Here is a 22,939-nt window from a genome sequence, read left to right as displayed (position 1 = left end):
CATGACAATCAACTCCTTCCGTCCTAGCTCGATCCTCTCCATCTTCAGCCCTCCGGCACACCCCGCCCTGACTTCTGCTACGGTCATCTTATTCCTGTATTGACTCTAGCCGACGGCAAGCACCTTCTACTTCTTGTTTCCGTCATGACGCGGATTGTCTTTCCCATCAGCGACAATGAGCTGAGAGCCGCCGTCGATGCGACGTTGGCTGCTGCCCATGCCAGTCTCCGTGCCCTCAACAGGCAGGTAAGTACGGACACTATACACCTCATAGTCAGTCGCCCACCCATCGCCTCACTGACATTCTCTCCTATCGAAAAAGGTTTGGTCGAATCCAGAAACGGGCTTTCAGGAGCACAAGGCCCACGATGCCATCTGTGACTTTCTCGAAGCCCAAGGGTTCAGCGTGACACGGCATGCGTACGGTATCGAGACGTCGTTTGAGGCCATCAGCGGCTCAAACGGTCGTCTGGTCAGTTTCAACGCCGAGTACGATGCCCTCCCTGGAATAGGTCACGCCTGTGGGCACAACCTCATCACCACAAGCAGCACCGCCGCTTTTATCGCCTTGTCGGCTCTTCTTAAAAAGTATCGAGTTCCTGGACGTGCCCAGCTGCTCGGTACGCCGGCAGAAGAGGGCGGCGGCGGCAAGGTGCGCCTGATTGAAGCGGGGGCCTATGGCCCAGTTGACGTCATGCTCATGGCGTAGGTCATCAACATACATAATACCCGTCCTGTTTACGGTCGCCGACTGACCTTCGATACACGATGCAGCCATGCCGGCTCCAACGATATACTCGGCAATGTTAAAACAGACGGAGTGGCTGGCGTCCGCGTCGACGCCACTAAGCAAATCGAGGTCGAATATACTGGCAAGAGTGCCCATGCAGGCGGTAATCCCTGGGATGGGATCAACGCCCTCGACGCTCTCGTGGCCTCGTACAACAACATTTCGATACTGCGTCAGCAGATAAAACCCGACGAACGGATTCACTGCGCCTTTCTTGAAACGCCCAAAGTGACCAACATCATCCCATCCTTTACCAGGGCCAACTGGCAGATTCGCAGCCCCACTCTTGACGAGCTCGAAGTTCTGGTGGCCAGGGCGCGCAGGTGTATCGAGGCCGGTGCGCTGGCTACAGGATGCGGTGTGAAGTTGAAAGAGCAAGTGTTGCCCATCTCTGACCGGTTCTGAATATACTGATGCAGCCAAGCTGACTCTGCATATCTAGAGGTGAACTCTACACGGACATCCGGATCAATGAGATGCTCTGCGAGCGATATCAGCTACATATGCAAGAGTACGATCGAAATGTTATCAAGAGCATACACGACAAGGTCATGACAGCTTCCACGGATGCCGGTATGTCCCCGCAGACTGTTTTTGTCCCAGCTTTGAGAAGGTGACGCTGATGATGGGCACTGCATTCCTTGATATACAGGAAATGTGAGCTACGTTGTTCCCACGCTCCATACCATGTTTTCCATCGGGGCCCCCGACGGCGTGTTCCCGCACGAGCCGAGGTTCCAAGCTGCCGCCGGGACAGACAAGGCTCACAACGAGGCCGTAATAGTCGGCGCGTCGCTTGCGCTTGTTGGATGGGATATGCTCACGGATGATAATCTATTCAACATTGTCAAGAAGGAGTGGGATGAAGACATCATCAACAGGGGCATGTACACCCAGACATACCTTGGCTGCACATGAACGAGTGGCCACGCACGCCATTGACGTTGCCGATAGACTCGATGGGATGATTCGTAATCGTATATCTAACTGGAAACATTTCATCGGGTTGATTGCACGGTAATGATATCCGGCTTAGTTCTTTTCTGACATTGTCGCGGGTGTATAAAGTGATCTGTGACGCAACTGCACTTCCATTTCGGCAGTATCTCCCTTCTTGATTATACCCAGGATAGATGATCTTAGCTGCCCGCTCCATTGTCCATATGAAAACGGACTAGTAAACAGAGTCGGGGTTTTATCAGTCTCAATCGACTCCAGTGTCACCACCACTGTAATACCCTAAACCCATGCTCGCACTGACCCTATTAGGGTTTGTACGGTACCCTAACCAAACGTGTCAATCATCGCGTAGGATACCCTAGCGACTCTTCGAATTACCCGGCGATGAATTTCAAGCACGAGGGATTATATTTCTTTCTTCATCAGAAAAAATTCTCCCCTGATTTACGTATTCTCGGACATATGGGGTAAATCGACAACTATTATCCCCACACTCTACCTTTGCAGGTCAAGTTTAGGACGGTGGACTCATACGCTTAGGGTATATCACTGCTGACATGGAAACCTGAGCATATAATCCGGTCATGTAGCTCACAGCCACATGTGATCAAGACTATGATTGCAAAACGTTGTTCTTATGACTGGAGGTCAATCACAGCCGTTCCATGTTGAAGCATTCCATAAGTGTATATTCGTGTCGCACGCAATGAAAACGCACATCTCGCGAGTATTTCGAATCGTCAGCGGGAGTGGTATACCTGATGGTCTCGTCGTACCGTCAAAATTCAAGCACAGTACAATGGCCGGTTGCTTCTGTAAAGAGATGGAAACGAAGGCGGGAAACGTCGGATGAATTCGTGCGTTGAGTGATGGTGGTTGACCACAGTTGGACGGGTAGCGTCGCACATGCACGTCTTCGTCCGAACAGCTTGGTTCGAGAGCTGGCGGTAGTAGCAAAGAGTATTTAGCTAGAGAGTTGGGTTGGCTATATAATAGGCAATCACAAAGGTTATAAAGCGATCTTTTATAGCGATCGACGCGATCGCTAGGTAATCAAGGTGATCGCAAGAGGCGATCGCTTAGGTTATTTAGTAATCGTACCGTTTAGTAATATGGTGTAAGTGAGTGCAGTAATGAGTAAGAGAAGCTTATAGGGTGCACGTGAAGGTCGCATGACGGGCCGTAACGTTTTTGCCCTGGCATCTCAAACCTGACTGTCTAGGCCTTGTCAGATGACAACCTCAAGCGAGGACCCCAGGGTCTGGACCCTCTATTCTCTATGATGGCGAAATACACCAGCGAAATGATTCTACGTGATGCACCATATATATCCTACCCCGGGCTATGATCTTGGGTCGTTGGAGATAGATCCGTCATCCGGGAACATCTTCAGATGATCGTTGCTGAGGCGGAAGTCGCTACGGAGCAAAACACCACATTCAATCTGCAAGTTGCGATTGGTTACGGTGGCCGTTCTGAGATTATCCAAGCCACGAGACTTGCCGTGGACTCTATGCCTAAAAGAGAGCAGCTATCCATGGAGGAAGCAATCGAGGGGCTCGCCGCGGCTGACGTCTCTGGTCGGATGTACTCAGCACGTCTGGGTATGCCCCCCTATTGAGGCAATTATTCGCACAAGTAGAGAAATAGACCCGATGGGTTTGCGTTATGGGAGTCACCCCACGCCCGATTTGCGATAGTCAAGGAGATCGACGCTTCCAAGGGCTATTCTATATCTATCTAGACGGAACAGATGATTCGGGGCGTGCTCTTCACACCCACGCAGCTTATATCGAGATCCCGCCATTGCATTGAATGATCTGTATATCTGGTCATGAATGGCATATTCCACAACTTCTGCCGGTACGATTCGTTGTTCGGTAGAATTATCCATCTATTTTCCTTGTGGGTCTCTTCCTTGTTAGGTCTCTCGCTAGGAAGGCCATACTGATCGCTATGCCCAGTCCTGAAAGTCCGATACCCATATACCAAGCTGACCTGAATCCTTTCAGGAGAGCGGCAGGAGATGTACCTCCCGGGTTGATGTAGGCCTCGACAGTGCCAGCGAAACCCAGGCCCAGACTAATACTGTAATTCACCACGGTGGTGACGAGGCTGGCCGAGATGCCCTGTTCCTTCCGGCTGGTCGCGTTTGACAGGATCAATGTAGCAGCAGGGAAGGACATGTCCATGCCCCAGGGAATAATCACAACGCAGAAGAAGGACTGGAGCCAGTAGATCTGTCCGACGGGAGCAGTCATTATCAAGGCAGTCCCAGCAGTGAAGCAGGACAAGGCCAAGACCATGACAAGTCCTGCTCCAACCCTGTGCAGTATCCAGCCCGTAGTGAGCGAGGCTAGCGCCCCTGAAACCGCACAGGGGGATATCCACGCAGCCGTTAGAAGCGGCGAGGACCCGCGGAGCTGCTGGAAGAATTGCCAGATGTAAAATATCCAAATACCAAAGCAAGACCACCCGCAAGTGATACATCCAAGAACAAATAATACGTCGACAGAGAGTGCGTGGAAAGGGATCAGCGGGCGGCTGGATACCTTCAGCTCGATGTAGAAGAACACGGGGGCCACGGCGAGGCCTATTATCAACAGAACGTAGACGTACGGCACGTTCCATCCGACGACGGATGCTTGGTTCCAGGCAAAATTAATGAGGACGAGAGAGAGTACACCGGTCAGGCCTCCCAGCGGATCCAGCTCAGAGATGATCTGCTTTAGTGTCATACCGGCCACGGGCGTCCCGCTGTGTAATTCGGGGACGACGAACACGGTGAGGACGGCCATGCAGGCGAGAGCGATGGCGAAGGAATAGAACGTCCAGCTCCACCAGTTCGGGTCTCCGTAGACGAAGAGGCCAGCAAACAAGGCGCCTACCGTGGCGCCGCTCGGAGCACAGGCGCCAAAGAGAGAGAACACCATGGCTTTCCGTCGGCCGGGCGCGTATGTCGCACCGAGAATGGCAAGGGCATTTGGTAGCAGGATGGCAGGCCCGATACCCTGAAAGACGCGGGCAAATATGAACAGGACCTTGTTCGAGTAAGAGGCGACGCCGGCAACCATGGTCCAGATGGAAAACCATGAATATCCAATGATGAGCATCCTCTTATATCCGAAGACATCGCCGAAGCGGCCAAATATCAGGATAAAAGTTCCGACCGTCAAACTGTAGCCGGCGATGAGCCAGGCCAGTTCTCCGGTATTGACTATGTCAAAGGTATCGCCGATAGCATGGATAATGTTCAGGCAGTTACCCAGAGCAGCCTGGGTCGTGAACTGGGCCATGCAGATAAGAGAGACAAAGATGATTTCATGGCCGATGGAGAAGGACTCTGCGATCGAAACTTTGGATGCAGAGCGCACCAGTTCATTTTCAACCCTCGATGAACGTCGCGCATCATTTTCGACGTATTCACCATGCGACGAAGAGTGGTTTCTCCCCTCTCCTCCTATCAATGGTCAGATTGAACATCGACATCGTGACAATCAAGGGGAGGGAGGGGGAGGGGGGGCAACCCACTGTTTTCGACAGTCATCGTATGGTCCCTGCTTGAGTACACGGAAAAGAGTTATTTTCTGTTGTTTCAGCGAATGGGCAGGTCATTGGGACATGGTTTCTTTCATCGAAGTTAGGTTGTATGTCGCTCACCATGTCCCCTCGGCCGAGTGCGGCGTGAATTCGAAAACGTGAATGCATTCTGTATTGAAGGGATGACGCAACTACTTGTACATATTAACTGTTGATGGCCTGAGGCCATGTCAGACGTAGCAGCGGAACAATGTCGGTAAAACGCACGTCGATGATTTGGACTGGGAAATAGTGATTGTATCCTCTTGGTGACGAAATGTCTTGTAGGGTCACCGCCGCCCCACACCGCATACGATATATATCAAATACAAAGACAACATATTAATAATCCCTATATAAATAGCTTTATAACATATTTCAACGCATACATAGTGTCATACTTTTACTGTCTTTCCTTCTACTTTCCTTCTACCTCTTTCAGACAGCCATAGCTACATCCGACTATGATAACTGTTATTGTCATAGTAAATCAGTTCATAGCTTAGGTAAGCGGGACAAGACCACAAAACCCGTCGCGTACGGCACCACAACAAGAATGCAGGACAAGAACCTTAACGCCACTAAACACCTAACCTACTATTTGAATGTAAGTTAGAAGTGTTTGTGGTGTCTGCTCTCAGAGAGACCTTGTGTTGTCCAACTATATATAAATACCTTCTCACCGTTCACAATCCCCGCCGTTCCTCTTACACGGTCTTGCTCATGTGTCGATCCTGACGTCTATACCGTCAGATTCGACCCCGTCCTTGCCAAAACAGACACAGGGACAGCTCTGCCTTCCCGCCCACCAAAACGGCGGAAGAGTATGGCAGGCATGGCCTTTGGACATTCAGAAGATAGAGCTCTGGACCACAAGGAACGCGAACCAGTCAGATGAGAGCGACCATGGAGGCGCCGGGAGTGGATCATGGAGCGGATGGAAGGTTCGAGGGTGGATTCCCTGCCTGAAACTTGGCATCCGAGTTGGAAAAACTACTCCGCAGTGTAGAAGCTGATGTGAAGAAGAAAATAATACATGTGATATACCATAACCTTGATCCCGCGCGCCAAGCAAATGCAAGCTATCCGGGTGCTGTGGGTCAAATGGTGGTGCATTACGACGTACTCGTACTCGTAGGCCCACATCGAAACCGGAAAGCTCATAAGGTCCAGGGACCAGGGAGAAAAGAGAGACGAGAAAGGCTTGAGGATCTATTGGTCGATCGATCAGCCACCAGTCGTCGTATCCTCACTTATGCATATAGCATACTAGTGATATATATTGTGATGTGCCCGCATGCTCATCGCGACAACCAGACCCCATACATCCTAATCAAACGGCCTCGGGATTCGAGATGAGAAGATTGCATAGCATGGCATGTGTAGCAACTCATCTGCTAGCCCCGTAGAACTCCGCGCGAACATTACAAGATATGTATTTTCAAACGCAAGTGGCACACTCTGACCCTCTCGCTCCACTTACTACTCTACAGGTAGTACGAGCAGGTCAGGGGCGCTGTCGTTCTGCTTTATTGTACAGGTAGTCCCGTTCTGGGACTTGGCAATAAGCAAAGGTATTAGAACAACATGTAGAACAATATGCAGACTATCGATGCACGATTATGGGAACGTAGACCTGTACGTACATATTGCCGACATTGGATGCATTACAGCTTACGCCAGTCTCGCACATGTATGGCGGAGGCCACTTAGTCTAAGGATAAGGGAAAGATGGTAATCATTCATCATACCGGCGACTGAGAACACTCTATCGTAGCCGAGTTCTTGTTTCGTAAACTGACGTGACAGTAGAGCACGTAATAAGATCCTCGAAACAGAACCCGAACTCCCGCGAACGTACATGTATATATGCTACTCCGTACGGGTTTCCTGGAATAGATACTCAATTTGCCGTTCTTCCACCTCGAACATAGATACCGCCTCACAAACATTAACACCACATATCTATACCGCCTCAGGGCACATGCTATCACAGCACAACACATCGACAGACGAGTACCTAGCTCTCTCACCTCACATCCCTAAAGCCATGTCGTTGGCCAGCACGACCGAGCAATATGCCTCTACTCTGCAGGAGGTAAATAGACCAAGCCTCCCCGTATACCTGTATCGTCCGACAGTCAAACTGACCTGCTCTTCTCCTTCGTTCGTGTAGAAGAATGGCTCTGTTCACGTAGCGACCAAAGCCCTGTCGAGCCCTTGGCGCCCATTGTCGCTCATATATAGCATGTGGCTGTTTACCGAGAGTGACTTCTTCACACTCGTCATCCCCATGTCGCTCTTTGGAATATCTGCCGCTCTATCCGGGACACTCCTCTCGCCCGGTAGCGACAACACAGCCACGGACGTCCTTTCGCGCGTGCCATATGTTGTTCTGTCGAGCTGGATGCATCTGCTCGTCTTCGACCTGGCAAACCAGCGGACAGTGGAGGCGGCGGTGGAGGATGGGCTGAACAAGCCGTGGCGACCAGTCCCGGCCGGGCGTATGACGCCGACCCAGGCACGACGTCTACTCCTCGCCGCCTTGCCCTGCGTCGTTATCGGCAATCACTTGCTTGGGACCGGCGTCGAGGCACTGGTCCTCGTGAGCCTAACATACATGTACAACGACCTACGTGGCGGTGAAGATCACTTTGTCATCCGGAACGCCCTCATCAGCGTTGCGTTTGGAGTCTACCATCTGGGCGCCATGCGCATCGCCACCGGGAACATAGATCTCCCCATCATGCTCACTGAGGACGCCACGGCGTGGCTATGTCTCATCAGCGCCGTCATCTTGACAACCATGCACGTGCAGGACATGAAGGACGTCGCTGGAGACCGAATGCGCGGCCGACACTCGGCACCCATCATCCTTGGGGACTCCGTCACTCGATGGTCCATTGCCGTCCCGGTGGCCATATGGTCTTTTGTGTGCCCCGCGTATTGGAGCGTGTCCGTCCCGTATTATTCTCTATCTGTCGGACTTGGAGCTGTCGTCTGTACCAGGCTTCTCTTGATCAGGAACACGGAAGGTGACAAGGCGACGTGGCAGATATGGTCAGCGTGGACAGCTGGACTGTACCTCTTGCCAGTGTTTAAGGATCACTCTCTTTTGCTATAGAACTGGGAAGGGGGGGAGGCGTGAGGTGTCCGATCCAGATGGACGCTACCAATTTCGCCAAGTCATAATAGTACTTACATGGTAGTGGATGTTCTTTCACCTAGTAATAGTTGGTACCAATACTTACTTAGCCATCCAATCTACCACTTGGAGACAATTTTTCCAGTATTTTATCGTTGGCCTGCCTCTTATCTCTCGTTCCGTATTTCCTTCACTCCCGTACCCGGGAGAACTGCGACGTGGAACTCCAAAGAAGGTGCACAATCACCATCGCGCTAGGGGTTATATCTGTCGTTTAGTCTATCCCGAGTCAGGCAGATATGTGATGACGCCCGGCTATGCGCATGATGCACGGCTGGGGAAGAGGGCACATTGCGGAGCTGTCCGGGCGAAAATTCAGAGACTGCCAGGTTGCGGATACGTCGTGCACAGACTCCATGCATATGGTGCATATGAGGAAAAAGAAAGTACAGCAAGACCAGGAAGCCGCAATGTGCGGACTACAGGAGACTCAACCTTACCTGTTCAAGACAACAGTGGCATTCAAGGCGAGCAGGCACCCATTCCACAAGCCGGTTTATCGAAAGTCGTGGCGTGGGACATGAGAGAAGTGACAATGTCGCCGACTAGTCCCGATAGTTGCCGTTGGCTTACACAAGCTGTCCCGAAACAGAACGGTTCTCTCCGACTATGTGCCCCCGGCCGTCCTATCGACACATCCAGGGCCGAAGCTATCGTGGCCCAGGTCGCAGGTTCGGGCGTCGCCGGTACACCTGATCAAACAATACATTATTTCACCGGCACAGACGCCCGTCTCTTCGTAGTTTGAGTCCATGTAGTCCAAGTCCAGGTCGTCGTCGCAGCTCTGCTCGGGGTTGATTACACTAGGATCGAAGGTGCGGTATGTTTCCTGATAGTACACGTGCAGCCATTGTCAAGGTAGGGGGCGTGTAGTTGTCGTGGGTATTGATAGTAGCTCACTTACACCAAGCCCAACTCGGATGGTTTCAGCTGCCAAGCGAGCGGGGCCAGCTGTGCAAAGAGCGCCCGGGAGACGTATCTCCGGATCTCATCAACACCGAAGTCCTTGTGGCTTGTCTCTAGCATATGGCCATTGGTCATAGCTGCCCTGAGAATATCATTGTTGTTCGAGGAGCCATTGAAGATTTGCTGGCTCATGGAAACGATCTCTCTGCTTGCCAGATGGCCACAACTGCTTTGAAATGAATGCTCTATTAGCGTGCACGTGTATCAATGGATGATTCAACACCAATAGTCCTCACTCATCATTGAGTTTGCTTGAGATATCGTTCTCCATGCTTAGAGAGCTATCACTGTAGCAGGGTCAGCATATGCGTTGTTGGCTCATGTGTCAAGGGACTTGTCAGAAGTAATAGAGAAAGTGATGAAGTCTTGCAGTCAAGAGACAGAAAAGATATTCAAGGTCAACTTTGGGGTCAAATTTTATTTTCATTCACCTCTGTCTTCTTTCTTCCAGTGGCTTCTCAGCTACCTCTTTATACTTGTTCTCGCATCTTGTCTCCAATGTCTTTATCTTGCTTGTGATAGATAATCTTTATACTTCCTTGGGCCTTGGCCGAATTTTTCTTGATGATCTCCTGATGTCATTCTTGGATGTGGCTTGATGTGGCTTGATATGACTTGGTGGCTTGACACGTCCCTAACTGTCCTTTGTCCTTTGTCAGCACTTGACATCATGGTACATGCATGAGCATACTCTTTGAGCGTATCCTTGGCAATAGTGGTGCTGTTGGTGACCATGGGGTGTACCCAGTCCTTGATGATACCGAGAAGGTCCTTATTGGGTTTATTCTTGAAGAGGGGGAACCGAATTGAGCGCTTGGGGTGTGCCAGCCAACGGTGACAGAATGCACACACATATATGAGCGCCACTCACCCGAATTTCACAAGGGAGATACCGTTAGGAAAAAACCTGGGCTGATGATGTCGAGGATAAGCTTGGCAGGGAAGTCATCTGACTTGATCGGCGCAAAGGTGCTCGTCAAAGTGCCAATATCCGCATCGATGTCGATTTGCGCTCTATCCATGGCGTCCCAATAGTTGAAATGAACCTACTCTGATATCAGCCGAGCTCTATCAGCCATTCAGGTTCTGAAAAGAAGGGGGAAGGTATTAGTTATTCCTGTAGAGATAATATACTTGGTAGACGCTTTCAAGTGAGTTGATGATGAGATAAGCTCCGGGATATGTCACATCGTCACACGTAAAACATGATATCCGCAAGGGCTGTCATTCTCAATGGTACCGCAGTCGATAAACCTGCTCTGTAAAGTTCAAGCCGCCAGGTGACGGGTTGCCCTCCCACTTGCTGACAACCCAATCCCAAGCCTCGCCTGAGAAGACAGAGTCCCAGCGGAACATTGGATCCTGAGAGGCATCCATTATTCCTAGGTTCTCACAAGTCACATGGGTGAAGTCGTCGCCAGCTGTGCTACCGCTGGTAGGGTGGCAAATGCCGTAGTCGCACTGCTGTCGTCGTCCATCGCTAACGCACATCCCACCGGTCGCCGTGTAAACTACGTTGCCGCTGGGAACCTTGACCGTGATCCTCTGGGCACCTTCATGCACGGTCCGCGTGGGTCCGGGAATATTACGAACGGGTAAGAGATAATGCGACAAATATCGACAGAAAGCCGACACCCGAACTTGATCACCGCCCTCTGTTCTGTTTCGGCACCGCGCTTGAAGGCGCAATGTTCAACACGAGCAAAAGCACTCATGACATTCCCCTCCTCTCATGTCCCTGGCCTTCAAGAGGACTGGTGCTAAGCCGACCTTGACTTGGGGTCCAGGGTACCTCTAAGTCGTGCCGTTAATATAGCCAGTCGAGCTTCTCCGAGGGTTCAACTTGAACCCTTCCAGGTTAACTTTTTCGGGTTATCTCAACTAGCGTTCGGGAGGTTAGGTCATGTCCTCAAACTGATCAGTTGAACTCATCTAGGGGTCACCAGATCAACTAAGAAACAAGGGGCGGCGGTAGGATCAGTATGTCAAACTGAAGTACTCCACTCAGATCCTCAGACCAGCAACGCAGTGTGGCTTATACCCACTTACTAGCCACATCACTTTAACGCGTCCCGTCGCGTCAACCAACCCGCGTATATACAATTATACATGTATACACACACTGTATTCAGGACTGACAGCTCCAACACTACAGCCTCACAACACTCCAACACAGGACATAGCTGCCGATCCGACCATGGGCTCGACATCACCGATCCCGCCACCCTGTGACACCATAGGCGGCACATACATCCCCCCGTCCGTCGACCGCCCCGCCATCCTCTCCGGCGCATCGCACACGCACTTCTCCCCGGTGCCGCCGTCCCTGCAACCCAACGACAGCCACCCTGAAGGCCGACCATGTTTCCTAGGAGTGGACGAGGCCGGTCGCGGCCCCGTCCTGGGCCCCATGGTATATGGGGTCTTCTACGTGCCGGAGGAGGACGAGGACTCCCTATTGCGCACCAAGTACCACTTTGACGACTCCAAGGTTCTCAAGGCCGATGTCCGATCGTCGCTGATGCGCACTCTCTGCGCCCCAGAGGCAGAAGGGGCGGCAGAAGGCACGGCGGACACGGACCTGAGGGACTCTTGCGGCTGGGCCACGGCCGCCCTCTCTGCCCGCGATATATCAGGCGGCATGCTCCGGCCCTCGTCGGCGGCGTACAACCTCAACTCGCAGGCCCTGGACGCGACGGTCGAGTTGATCCGCGGCGTGTATGCGCGCGGCGTCAACGTGAAGCACATCTACGTCGACACCGTGGGCCCCCCCGCCGCCCACCAGGCCCGTCTGCAGCGCTTCTTCCCCCAGGCACGCATCACTGTCACCAAGAAGGCCGACAGCTTGTTCCCCTGTGTCAGCGCCGCCTCCGTCTGCGCAAAGGTCACGCGTGACGCCGCCCTCGAGGTCCTACACCAGGCCGTCCACGCAGTCAGTCAGGTTGAGCACGGAGCTGGGCACGGAGCTGGGCACGGAGCCGACGACGTACCCATGGCTTGGGGGTCGGGTTACCCCTCTGATGCGCGGTGCGTATCGTGGCTGAAGTTGAATATGCACCCGTTCTTCGGGTGGGGCCCGGAGTGTCGCTTCAGCTGGGGCACCGCCCGCGACATGATCGAGTCTGCCAAGTCGGGGAGTAACACTGTCAAGGTCGACTGGCCGGTTGATGATGATGAGGACGAGCAGACAATCAGGATGACGGATTACTTTGCTGCGCCTGGTGCTAGCCCAAAGGACTCTGATGAGGATGGCGTAGGTGCCTGGTTTGGCACCTCGACCGGACTCGAGGCCTTCTGAGAAGGAGAACAGAAACAACAGGCATTTGATGGACATTTGATGGACATTTGGCGTTGGCGGTACTTTGATTCATTTATTCATATATTGTGTTCACGAGAGGTAGAAAGCAAGAATTTGTGATGATGCTTCTGGATTTATATTACGCGGTAACAAGAGTGTGAGGGTTTTCCTAGGAATGATGATAAACAAAACAAAAATAATGTATACCGTATAGAAAAACAAAAGCAACAAACTCACTTTTTTGCTCCCCGACCTAACCCTCCTCTTTTCTCTGAATAATTCTTCCCCCTTCTTTCTCTTCCCCCTTCTCTCTCTCGAAGCACGTTAAATCTCATCAATGTCTGCCGTGCTCTTGCTTTGCTTCTTCCCCCGGCTATCCAACGTGTCAAGGCTGATGCTGTCCGAGTCCTTGCTGGCCGGCACACCCATGGCCTGCCTCGCCGTGTCCGAGTTCATGATGTACTCCCTAAGTCTCTGCTTGCCAATGTCGACACCTTGCGTCATCGCTGCGTTGCCCATGTGCATCATGGGCCCGAGGAGGTTGAGTGTGTACGCCACGTACAGCCCACCAGCCAGCAGGGCCAACAAGATGAAGAGGAAGGGGTTCTTGAGGACTGTAGTCACAGAACACGATATAATGTCAGTATAAGTCTTGCACCTGAATGGGAAGGAAAGGTACGTGGGGATGGACGGTATGAGAAAGAATAGAAAAGTCGTACCTGCGAAAATCTCATTCCACCCAAACGCAAAGAGAAGCGCGTAAAAGTACCAGGGAATCTGTGCCACACCGCCAATGGCGCTCCGCTTGGCCTCGACGAACACGCCGTCGGCCATCTTCTTGAACCGGACCACCAGGTCCTGCCTCTTACTCTCACTGAGCACAGTCGTCTCCTCCTCCAGGCTCTTGCCTTCGTCCTCGTCCACACCGCCAATGGGCGTCATGTCCTCCTCGTCGTCGGCCTCGACTCCCGCCGGCTGAGGGCCGATGAAGCTGACCAGGTCGGGCGGCGCATACGTGGACGCCAACCTGAACCTCGACAGCAGCGGGATCAGCTTGAGCGTTGACTCACGGGCTTTGGTGTAGATGCCCTCAATGTCGTCGGTGGGGCGCCAGATGCGGGGGACGCCGGCCTCGTCGTACCGGAACTTGTCCTCAAAGTTTTCTCGCAGCTTCAGCAGTATGTTACCCTCCATGACCTCCTCGTCAATCTTTTCGCGCAGGGCCACCCAGCTCTTGCGACGCAGGCGCCACGTGCCCACCTCGACCTCGTCGTCGCTAGCGTCGAAGCTCTTGGCCCGGTCAACGAAGCGCGTCTCTGCCTCGGTAACGATGCCCGCAAACACCGTCCAGATGCGATCCCAGAGGTCCTTCTCCGTCGCCGGCCGTTCCTCTTCCTCGGGAGCGCCCGATCCGCCCCGGCCCGATCCCAGCTTGTTGAACTCAACGCCGATGGCATCGCCCAGCCTCGACTTTACCCAGCGCTCGACGCGCGTGGCAAGGCGCCGCATCTCCTCCTTGCGCAACTTGGCGCTGACCTCGTCGAGATCCTGCTCGAACAACAGATACTGCGACTTGAAGTTGGTCCAGGGAACGCCCTGCATGGCGAGGCTCTGGGCCTCGACCTTGAAGATGCCGAGCGCCTTGGTCTTCTCGCTGGCGACGATCTCGGCAAACTCGTATGCGCCACTTGCCTTCTGTCCTGTCTTGACCTTCTGAATGACGGCCTCGCTGAATGACGTGACACCGGCCTTGTGTGTGGCCGAGAGCTGACCCTGGTAGAGGGCCTTGAGGCGCGTGTCGACCTTGCCTTCGAGCTCCTGCTTCTTGCGCCCGTACACACCCTTGTGGTAACGGCTAGCCTGGATCTCAAAGGCCTTCAGGCAGCCGGAACGGGCCTTTGTTCCAGAGACGCCCAGGTCCTTGAGCACCGTGGGCTTTCCGAGGCGCTCGGCCTCGGCCTGCTGGTCCTCGAGGGGCAGGATGATGTTATCAAATGCGATGAGGACCTCGCGGGAGATCTCGTCGCATCGGAACTGGGCCAGAAGCTCCTGCTGGGTCGGTAGGTCGAGGTCTTTGTTGTTGACAATCTGGTCCCAGATGCCCTCGGCGTATACGGCAAGACCGTCGGCGGGGATCCTCCTGTGGTACTCAGGGAGGAAGACACCACCCTCGAACTCGTCCTCGCCACCCTGGCCATCGGCTGACTTTGTGCGGTGGCCGGCGATGAACCTCGATCCGAGGACCTGGACCTCGCTATCGAACTTGTCGGCCTGCAGGATCTTGTGGGGCAGGGCAGCGAAGCCGAAATCAAAGTAGTCCTCTATATGGGAGTTCTCGAGGCCCTGGGGCTTGGAAATGGAAGACCAGAGCTTGGTCAGGTCCTGGACCAGGGTGTGTCGAAGGTTAGCAAGGGGCGTGGTGCCGAGGTGATCGCGGATGACGAAGAAGAGGAGCGATCGAGGAGTAGACCTAAGGCGGGGGGTCAGTCAGTCAGCCATACATTAGGAGAGGTGGAGAACAGAGGAAAACACCTACTTCTTATCCTTGAGGAACAGCTGAAGGTTGACCTCAAAGACGGTCTTGAGCAGACCCATGTTGGCGCCCTGGTACAGGCCGACCTGGTGCTCCCAGATGTTGACGAGCAAGACCTCGCTGGTGGCGAGGGCGAAAAGGGCGCTCTTGCGTTCGAAGTCCTGGTCCTCCCCGCGCTCACGGCCGTCGGTACCCTCAACATCCATGACGAGGATGTTGTCGGCCACGCGGGTGCCACCACTCTGCTCGCGCTTGTTCTTGGACATCCAGATTCCCTTGGTGGTCTGCTGGCGCGCGGTCTCGGACATGACGGAGAATTCTGTACCGAACAGGGCGTTAAGGAGGGTGGATTTGCCCGTCGACTGGGAGCCGAAGACGGAGATGAGGTGGTAGTTAAAGCCTGCCTCGGCGACATGTTCGACGCTCAAGTACTTGTTGAGTTCATTGCTGCGTGCACATTGGTTACGCAATTACGGTAAGTATAATGTCGTATTTCAACCAGATGAACATACATATAATATATATGTATATGTATATCTGGGGTAAAGGGAGAGGGGAAGGGGAGAGGGTCAAAGGTACTTGAACTCTTTATCGCCGTCGACAACCTGAACTCCATGCTTGAAGTTAGTCTCGGCGGACTTGTCGCCCACGCCAGCCATGTGGCCATTCATGTCGGGCGGGACGATTATCGCAGGCGGGTGAAATAGTTGTATACGTAGGTAGCGTAGGGGGTGGAGTTTATATGAACAGCATCTAGGATAGCTCAGCAAGCAGCCCCGTAGTCATAGCCTTGGGGATTTCGAATCGGTCGTGGTTTGATCGTAGAGATAGGCGTGAGGAGAGGGAGGATAGGGAGATGGAGATGGAGAGAGAGAGATGAAAGGTCCCCCGGTCAGGAAAAAAAATAAGACGTTGACGTGTGACGGTAGGCAGACTAGAAATGGAGGCTTTGGTGTGTGTGGGTGGTGTGTTGTGCGTGCGTCTGTGGGTGGCCATATGATGCGGGCATGTGGCAGGTTCCTGTGTGGAAGAGAGGGGAGGTGACACCACTAGCCACCCAACCATTAGCCACCAGGGGTCGAGGGTGTGGCGCACGTGGCGGGAGCTCTAGGTAAGCTAATCTGTACAGATTATAGGGAATTAGGTGATATTTTTTTCCGCTCCCAAGTCATAGTACCTACATACAACAGTATTACTGCCAGCTGCGAGCAAGTAAGTCCAGTGGTATTCCTCATTATTCTAGTAACATTTCATTGGAAAGGTTATTATCCGATCATTGAACACTGTTAGAACCACATGTAGTGCTTCTTTCATCTGTTCACCTCACAAAGTTCGCAAGTCCTTCCACTGAAAACAGCTCTAAAAACAGCGGGGTGAGACATATCCCAAGTATGATGTATTCCCCCCTCTTCCCCCCCCACCAGCTCGGGGTCCACCGAGGGGTTAAAGGCCCAACATCAACTGCCAGTATTATCATCACCTCCATACACATCTAAACACTACAGTCAACTCTTCCCTCGTCCGGACAATCTTCTACTATCATCTGTTCTCCTCAAAGAAAGCAAAGCCCACCATGCTCATCCAAGAAACTCACCATGACGTCCCCGTCGTGGCCAACGGCAAGCAAAGCACCATGCGTATGTCCCCCTGTCCTCTCTTCAATCTCACCTTGCACTCATCTAACCATATCAAAACAGGCATCTTTGTCTTTCACCCCACCATCCCAGGCTACTCCAAGGCGTAGGCATCTTTTTTTTAATTACCATCTTTCCCAGGATTTCTGTTCTCTCAAGCTGTCCAAATCTCCCTAACATCCAACAGCAAATTCCCGGGAGTCTGCCTCTTCAGCGAGATCTACCAAGGTACTTATGTACATTACCATTATCATGAACATCTTCCTCACACGTACTAGTGACCGGTCCCGTCGCCCGTTTCGCCCGTCAAATCGCAGGACAGGGCTACATTGTCGCCGCTCCCTCATCGTATCACGATTTCACCGGACCGGAGGCCCTAAAGTACGATGCCGTCGACACGGACCGTGGTAACAATTACAAGATTGAAAAGGTCGTCTCTCCACCACATTCAGCCAGTATATAACGTCTGTACCGGTATACGTGAGCTAACATCCGTACAGACCCTCGAGTCCTACGATGCCGACTCCTACGCGACAGTCGACCTCCTCCTCTCCCTGCCGACGTGCACCGGCCTAATCGGCTCGACAGGGATGTGCCTGGGCGGCCACCTAGCCCTCCGGGCGACGCTGGATCCCCGCGTCTCCGCCTGCGTGAGCTACTTCGCCACGGACGTCCACTCGCGCACCCTGGGCCCCTACCCTGACGGGCCCAACACCTCTTCCGAGGCCCCGAACAACAGTAACCACACCCTCGATCTCCTGCCCCGCCTCACCGTCAAGTCCGAGGCCGGCCTCGCCTCCGAGGTGGCCATGATTTTCGGCATCAAGGATACTCACGTGCCCGATGCGGGACGCGACCTTATCCGCTCCAAGCTCCGTGCCGCCGGTGCCACCTTCAGCTTCTACGAGTTCGCCCACGCCCAGCACGCATTTATCCGTGACGAGCTGAGCAAGGGCCGGTACGACCCCGCCATCACAAAGGTGTGCTTCGAGGTCTTGCTCGAGTTGTTTGGCCGTGTGCTCAAGACTGATCTGGGTGTACCGGATGCGAATGTTCCCGAACTGGAACATGATTGCTAAGAACAACCCCCCCAACCCCCCCCCAACCCCCCTCTTCGTACTGGTATTCAAAATAGTCATGGAACCCCGGGGGGGTATACTTGTAGTGCAGTAAACACATCCAAGGAAAAATGAATTAAAAAAAAGTCGTCAATTGTCATGTGAAAGACTCGACGTATTGATGCTTCTAACCGGGAACCCTATCCAGACGGCATCTACGATGATTCAACCACCTCATTCAACATACAGGCGCAATGGCATGCTCTTTTGCACCCATGACCAATAACCGCAAAAACCCTCCAAAAAGAAGTACCCCTCGAAAGAAGAAAGACGGAATCGGGGGAGAGAAAAAGAAGGAGAACAGAGACGCTAACCGGTAGCTATCAACTCCTTGATCGAATAAGAAAATCGTACCAATTACATTGTAGGAAACAGCGACATAGAAACCCCCGCAGCCGACTACTGGCCACTGCGGTGGGAAGGATAAGGTCGCAGATTGGTAGAGTACTGCTGCTGACGTAGGGTGGGAGACGTGGGCGAGCGCACCTCCATCTGGGCCTCCTCATCCCAACCACGTTGGCTGATGCTAGGCGAGTTGGGAGCGCGGGAACCGTCGCGGTCAACGGCCGAGGCAGGCATGGTCTCTCCAGCCTTGCGTCGTCCGCGGGTACTGGCACGCTCCACGTTGGAGCGAGAGCCATCGACGGCGAGGCTACGCTGGCTCTGGAAGCTGCGGTGGCTACGCTGGGACGACATGCGACCCAGGTTGTCGGGCGGGGCCACACGGAGGGACCTGCTCTCGTCCCAGGTGCCGGCGGCACCCATCTCGCGGACGGGTGGGCGCTTGGTGATACCCTGGATGGCGGCGGCCTCGGCATCGCCCGACTTGGTCGCGGCGTCCTCGGGAAAGGGGACGAGGCGCTCCTCGTTGCGGACCTTGGCAGCTTTGTCACGGGCCATGGCCGCCCACTCATCCGTCACGGAGACCGAGTAGGTAGGATTCGCAGGTCCGCCGGCGGCATCGCCACCACCGCCGGGTCCGTAGATGGGTATCTTCTTCAGAGCCAGAGCCAGGGCACACATAAACTTGGAGCGGCGGCTAGCACGCACCATGGCATTGTGCCAGTTAGACTTGTGTAGGATCGAGATTTGCAACGTCAGCTTGTCCATGTTGCCGACGCTACCAACGCCGATGCTAAAGTCGGGCTTGAAGTCACGAGAGTTCTCGCGGTCGCGAACAAACTTCTCCATCTCCAGGCGCAGCAACTCAATGTCCTCAAAGGACGTGTCGAAGGATACGTCAATCTCGAAGCTCTCGTACATGGCCTTACTGCGCGACATGTTGTCGACCCAGAGGTTGTTGAGGACAATGTTGGGGACCTGGGACACCTGCTCCGTGTCGGATCGGGTAAAGATGGTGTAGAGGAGCGAGATACGCTGGACGACGAGTTCGACATCGCTGATGACGACACGGTCACCGACGTCGTAAGGGTGCTTGACAAAGAGGAAGATGCAGGATCCGAGGAACTCCTGGGTAGTGACGGCAAAGACAAAGGATAGAGAGAGCAGGGCGGTCCCGGCCGAAGCGAGGGTGGCGACGAAACTGCTCTGGAAGAAGGCGAGGAAGACGAAGATGATGATGAGAAGGACAACGAAGAGGAGGACCTTATCAAAGGCGGCGAGAGCCTGGCCGATATCCTTCATGCCCTCGCCGATCGCCTTGCGCTCCTTTCCAATCTCGATAACTTTACGAACCATCTCGTCGAGACTGATGTCGCCATTCTCATCGCCGTCGATGGCGGCAAAGGCCTCCTCAGCCTCCTTGCGGTGAGCAGGGCCAAGGACTTCGATGACGTCTTCGAGGTAGAGATCGTCGTTACCGTCAACTACAAACGACATCCAGATACGGCGGGCCAGGGCCTCGGACGACCTTAGGCGGTCGAGGGCCTCGAGGACAATGGAATGGGCCGAATTAGGGTTGAAGACGTGCTTGCCGGTGATTTCAGACGCAATGTTGCCAAAGGCCGATGTGACCTTGTCTCCAAGGCGGCCGAAATCGTTGATGAGCTTCATGGGGGTGGCGGTGCCGCTGCCGCCCTTCATGCCGCGGATCTTGAGCTCGATGCTGTCGTTGATGATGTGGTCCTCCTCGGCGAAGTCCGGGCAGTACATGGGGAAGAGGGTGCGGGAAGCATCGTAGAGCATTCCAAGGAGGCGGATCTCATGCTTGGACTCGCTGATGCGGTTGGCAAAAGAGCGCTGGTGGTACGAGACACCAATGACCTGGACAATGGCCTTCTCACCCAGGAAGACGGCCGACGAGACAAAGAGGGCGCCGAGGATGGTGTGGAGGGTGCGGGCCCACTCGACGTTGGAGGTGCTGGCGGAAAAGAGCTTCTTGAAGGTGATCCAGACAGCCAGGGCCCAGAAGAAGAGGGTGAGGGGCACCGACATGTTAGCAAGGACGGTGGCGTACTTGCGGGTGCCAGCACTGACAATACCCGAGAAGAACATGAAGGCGTTGGGCAAGGCCCAGGCGACGAGTTTGGCGGCCCAGACGGTAAGCCAGGTGACTTCGATCCAGAGCATGAGCTTGAAGAGGGGCGGGCCAACGACGAGGTCGTCGCCGCTGCCCTTGTTTCCGACGGGGATGTCATTCTTGTGACCGGTGGCGGCGAGGACGATGACGGGGATGGCGAGGATGACGGCGACGGGGACAATGTAGACGAGGTAGCGAGAGACGACGGAGAAGCTTATAACCTTCCTGTACAGACGGCCCATGAAGTTGAGGCGAGCAGGGCTGTCCGTGTTAGAGCCGAGGCCGGTGTCGCCCCGATCGAGGGTTTCCGTAGCCCTCCTTCTCCTGCCGCGGTGACCGAAGTGATGATGCTTCTTGTGCTCCTCCTCCTGCTGGAGGGCTGGATTCTTCTCAAAGTGGGACGAGTCGACGCTGGATGACTGAGCCATGGCGGCGCCGGATCGAGATGCGTTGCTTCGGACGTTTGTTAGGCGGATAGCCTCTTCTTCGCTGCCCATGTTGACGGCCTGGGGGTCGGAGAGTTGGACGAAGCCAGCGCTTTTGCGTGAGGGTAGGGAGCTCCTCTTGCCATGCATGGCAGAATGGGGACGGGGTGGCCCCTAAGATATTTAAAACGGGGACGACGTGTAACAAGGGCCTGCCGCCTGTGTAGACTTCTGGGTATTACGTGGTAGTGATTTTTTTTTTCGGGGTTTAAATAAAACGCAGAGACCCGGTGGAGATTTTGTGTGTTGGGTCTGTAAATCGTAGACTTCTTCTTGGCTGGAAAAGCCAGGGGGATCCAGTATTGGGATCCACGAGAAGAGTGCCGATCTGATGTCGACTGACGAAATGAGATGCAATTCGGGAAATGCACGAGAAGTGACGAGATGCGTGTGCACGGATTCCAGCTCCGACGATGGGCTTAACGAGAGAGAAGAAAGATGGAAGGAAAATGGGAGAAGGAGGTGAAGAACAGGGTGGAAATAAACTGAAACGAAAGGGGGGACTGGTTTGCTGCAGTGTTGACCAAAAGATGGAGGACAAAGAGTGAAGGCCTGAAGACCGGGGCTTGTAGTCAATTCTGTAACCGGTAATAATAGGGGAAGGAGCACGACAGTCGAAGACAGAAGGAAAGAGCCGATCTGCGGAGTGTGGTGGGGGCAGTTGGAATGAGTGAATGGATGGGATGGCTCACAGACACTAATGCAATGGTCTATGATCGATTATTCAACAAGCGAAAGCACGAGAGAAAGGAAAGAGGGAAAGGAAAGGGGGGGGAGGGGGGGGGGAAGTTGGTTTGGAAGATGTAAAGGAAAAGAAAAGTTCACGCGTCAGCGACGAGAATGAAGAAGTACTAATACGCTTCGTAGGACTAGTACGAGCAGTAATATAGTAAAAATTGCCAATAGTAAAGAAAGAAAAGGTTCTGCCATGAACCCTCTGGACAATGATCCATGGGGTTCGCCACATGCCAAGAGAATGAACACGAAAATCAGTTTGGGCAAGTTTGTCGTGAGCTCACCGAGCTGTGAGCGTCAAAGAAATGATCCCCCCAGAGCCAAGAATGACAGAGGGAAAGAAGAGGGAGGGGAGGAATTCACACGAGAGAAGTGGCTTGAATCCACCCCTCTTGCCCTTGTCCCTCGCACCTGCCCAGATCCACTTCGTAGTTGCACAGATCCACCATGGGCCACGTCTCAACGGTACGAGTGTGCCATATCGTTGTTGCGATTCTTCTGTAATGCTTGCCACTGCAACGTCGACGGATGAGCCGTCAACAGCCCTCTGATCCCTAGCCCTCTAGCGCTTACCCATACTGGACGGGGACTAGATGAGAAAGGGCGGAGTATCAGGCACATGCCGGGTATAAGCTGCTGCTAGTATCAGTCTGCATGCATTCATTGCCTCTACTGGTTCGAGGACTCATCAAAAGGGGTCCCCGATCTAGAAGGACCACATAGACGGGGAGAGCCTAGAGCACGACCGACTACACGTACGCGAAGCCCCTGTCTCACCAAGCGCTGCAAGCCCGCTGTAGCTCACAGGGGGGGTAAAGCCGTTGCTCAGGCCATTTGTTTCACCACCACCAGCCGTCGGCCGTTGTGGAGTCTTGGATTGGACGGAATTCGCCATGTGAGTAATATCATGTAATCTGTATACCTGAGATGCAGTCGACTGCCCTATTACGGCAGGCAGGTGATAGGCTCCATGAACAAGCGGATGATTGTACCTACGGAGTAGACGTAGCATTTTACCTACGAGGGGATGAACATTTCGGGTAACTGTCGTAGCCATTATTCTTACCTATACGACAATCTGTATCTACAAGTAGCACTCAATCCTGTCGAAATCGACCTTCCATAGAATTCAGCACTATGTTTACGCTTTCATAGTC

At 53.7% G+C, this 22,939-nt stretch overlaps 9 protein-coding genes across 9 annotated transcripts; 4 read left to right on the top strand and 5 right to left on the bottom strand.

Annotated features, from left to right (window-relative positions):
* Positions 1-144: 144 nt before the first annotated feature.
* On the top strand, positions 145-1,708 carry GMORB2_6297 (Metal-dependent amidase/aminoacylase/carboxypeptidase; the record flags this gene model as incomplete). Its single annotated transcript, XM_035468267.1, has 5 exons — positions 145-246; positions 323-705; positions 775-1,188; positions 1,233-1,363; positions 1,443-1,708. 5 exons carry the CDS (start codon positions 145-147, stop codon positions 1,706-1,708), a joined length of 1,296 nt encoding a protein of 431 aa, XP_035322248.1.
* A 1,928-nt stretch (positions 1,709-3,636) lies between these two features.
* Positions 3,637-5,297, bottom strand: GMORB2_6296 (Major Facilitator Superfamily; the record flags this gene model as incomplete). The annotated part of the gene is made up of 2 exons (XM_035468266.1): positions 3,637-5,210; positions 5,282-5,297. 2 exons carry the CDS (start codon positions 5,295-5,297, stop codon positions 3,637-3,639), a joined length of 1,590 nt encoding a protein of 529 aa, XP_035322247.1.
* A 2,082-nt stretch (positions 5,298-7,379) lies between these two features.
* Positions 7,380-8,453, top strand: GMORB2_6295 (UbiA prenyltransferase family; the record flags this gene model as incomplete). The annotated part of the gene is made up of 2 exons (XM_035468265.1): positions 7,380-7,427; positions 7,506-8,453. 2 exons carry the CDS (start codon positions 7,380-7,382, stop codon positions 8,451-8,453), a joined length of 996 nt encoding a protein of 331 aa, XP_035322246.1.
* Positions 8,454-9,141: 688 nt separating this feature from the next.
* On the bottom strand, positions 9,142-9,632 carry GMORB2_6294 (Glycosyl hydrolase family 71; the record flags this gene model as incomplete). The annotated part of the gene is made up of 2 exons (XM_035468264.1): positions 9,142-9,337; positions 9,439-9,632. The coding sequence occupies 2 exons, from the start codon at positions 9,630-9,632 to the stop codon at positions 9,142-9,144; spliced, it is 390 nt and encodes a 129-aa protein (XP_035322245.1).
* A 1,098-nt stretch (positions 9,633-10,730) lies between these two features.
* Positions 10,731-11,215, bottom strand: GMORB2_6293 (Glycosyl hydrolase family 71; the record flags this gene model as incomplete). Its single annotated transcript, XM_035468263.1, has 2 exons — positions 10,731-11,053; positions 11,134-11,215. The coding sequence occupies 2 exons, from the start codon at positions 11,213-11,215 to the stop codon at positions 10,731-10,733; spliced, it is 405 nt and encodes a 134-aa protein (XP_035322244.1).
* Positions 11,216-11,697: 482 nt separating this feature from the next.
* GMORB2_6292 (ribonuclease H2 subunit A) lies at positions 11,698-12,798 on the top strand (the record flags this gene model as incomplete). Its single annotated transcript, XM_035468262.1, has 1 exon — positions 11,698-12,798. One exon carries the CDS (start codon positions 11,698-11,700, stop codon positions 12,796-12,798), a length of 1,101 nt encoding a protein of 366 aa, XP_035322243.1.
* Positions 12,799-13,122: 324 nt separating this feature from the next.
* On the bottom strand, positions 13,123-16,002 carry GMORB2_6291 (GTPase; the record flags this gene model as incomplete). The annotated part of the gene is made up of 4 exons (XM_035468261.1): positions 13,123-13,412; positions 13,518-15,268; positions 15,335-15,778; positions 15,911-16,002. 4 exons carry the CDS (start codon positions 16,000-16,002, stop codon positions 13,123-13,125), a joined length of 2,577 nt encoding a protein of 858 aa, XP_035322242.1.
* A 902-nt stretch (positions 16,003-16,904) lies between these two features.
* Positions 16,905-18,044, top strand: GMORB2_6290 (carboxymethylenebutenolidase; the record flags this gene model as incomplete). The annotated part of the gene is made up of 5 exons (XM_035468260.1): positions 16,905-16,968; positions 17,029-17,071; positions 17,153-17,193; positions 17,244-17,395; positions 17,466-18,044. 5 exons carry the CDS (start codon positions 16,905-16,907, stop codon positions 18,042-18,044), a joined length of 879 nt encoding a protein of 292 aa, XP_035322241.1.
* Positions 18,045-18,482: 438 nt separating this feature from the next.
* GMORB2_6289 (mechanosensitive ion channel protein 4/5/6/7/8/9/10) lies at positions 18,483-21,059 on the bottom strand (the record flags this gene model as incomplete). The annotated part of the gene is made up of 1 exon (XM_035468259.1): positions 18,483-21,059. The coding sequence occupies one exon, from the start codon at positions 21,057-21,059 to the stop codon at positions 18,483-18,485; it is 2,577 nt and encodes an 858-aa protein (XP_035322240.1).
* Between the last annotated feature and the right edge of the window lie 1,880 nt (positions 21,060-22,939).

The sequence above is a fragment of the Geosmithia morbida genome (assembly GCF_012550715.1).
Source record: "Geosmithia morbida isolate 1262 chromosome Unknown scaffold_5, whole genome shotgun sequence".
In the NCBI taxonomy this organism is placed as follows: Eukaryota; Fungi; Ascomycota; class Sordariomycetes; order Hypocreales; family Bionectriaceae; genus Geosmithia; species Geosmithia morbida.
This window is presented reverse-complemented; position numbering and strand designations above follow the sequence as displayed.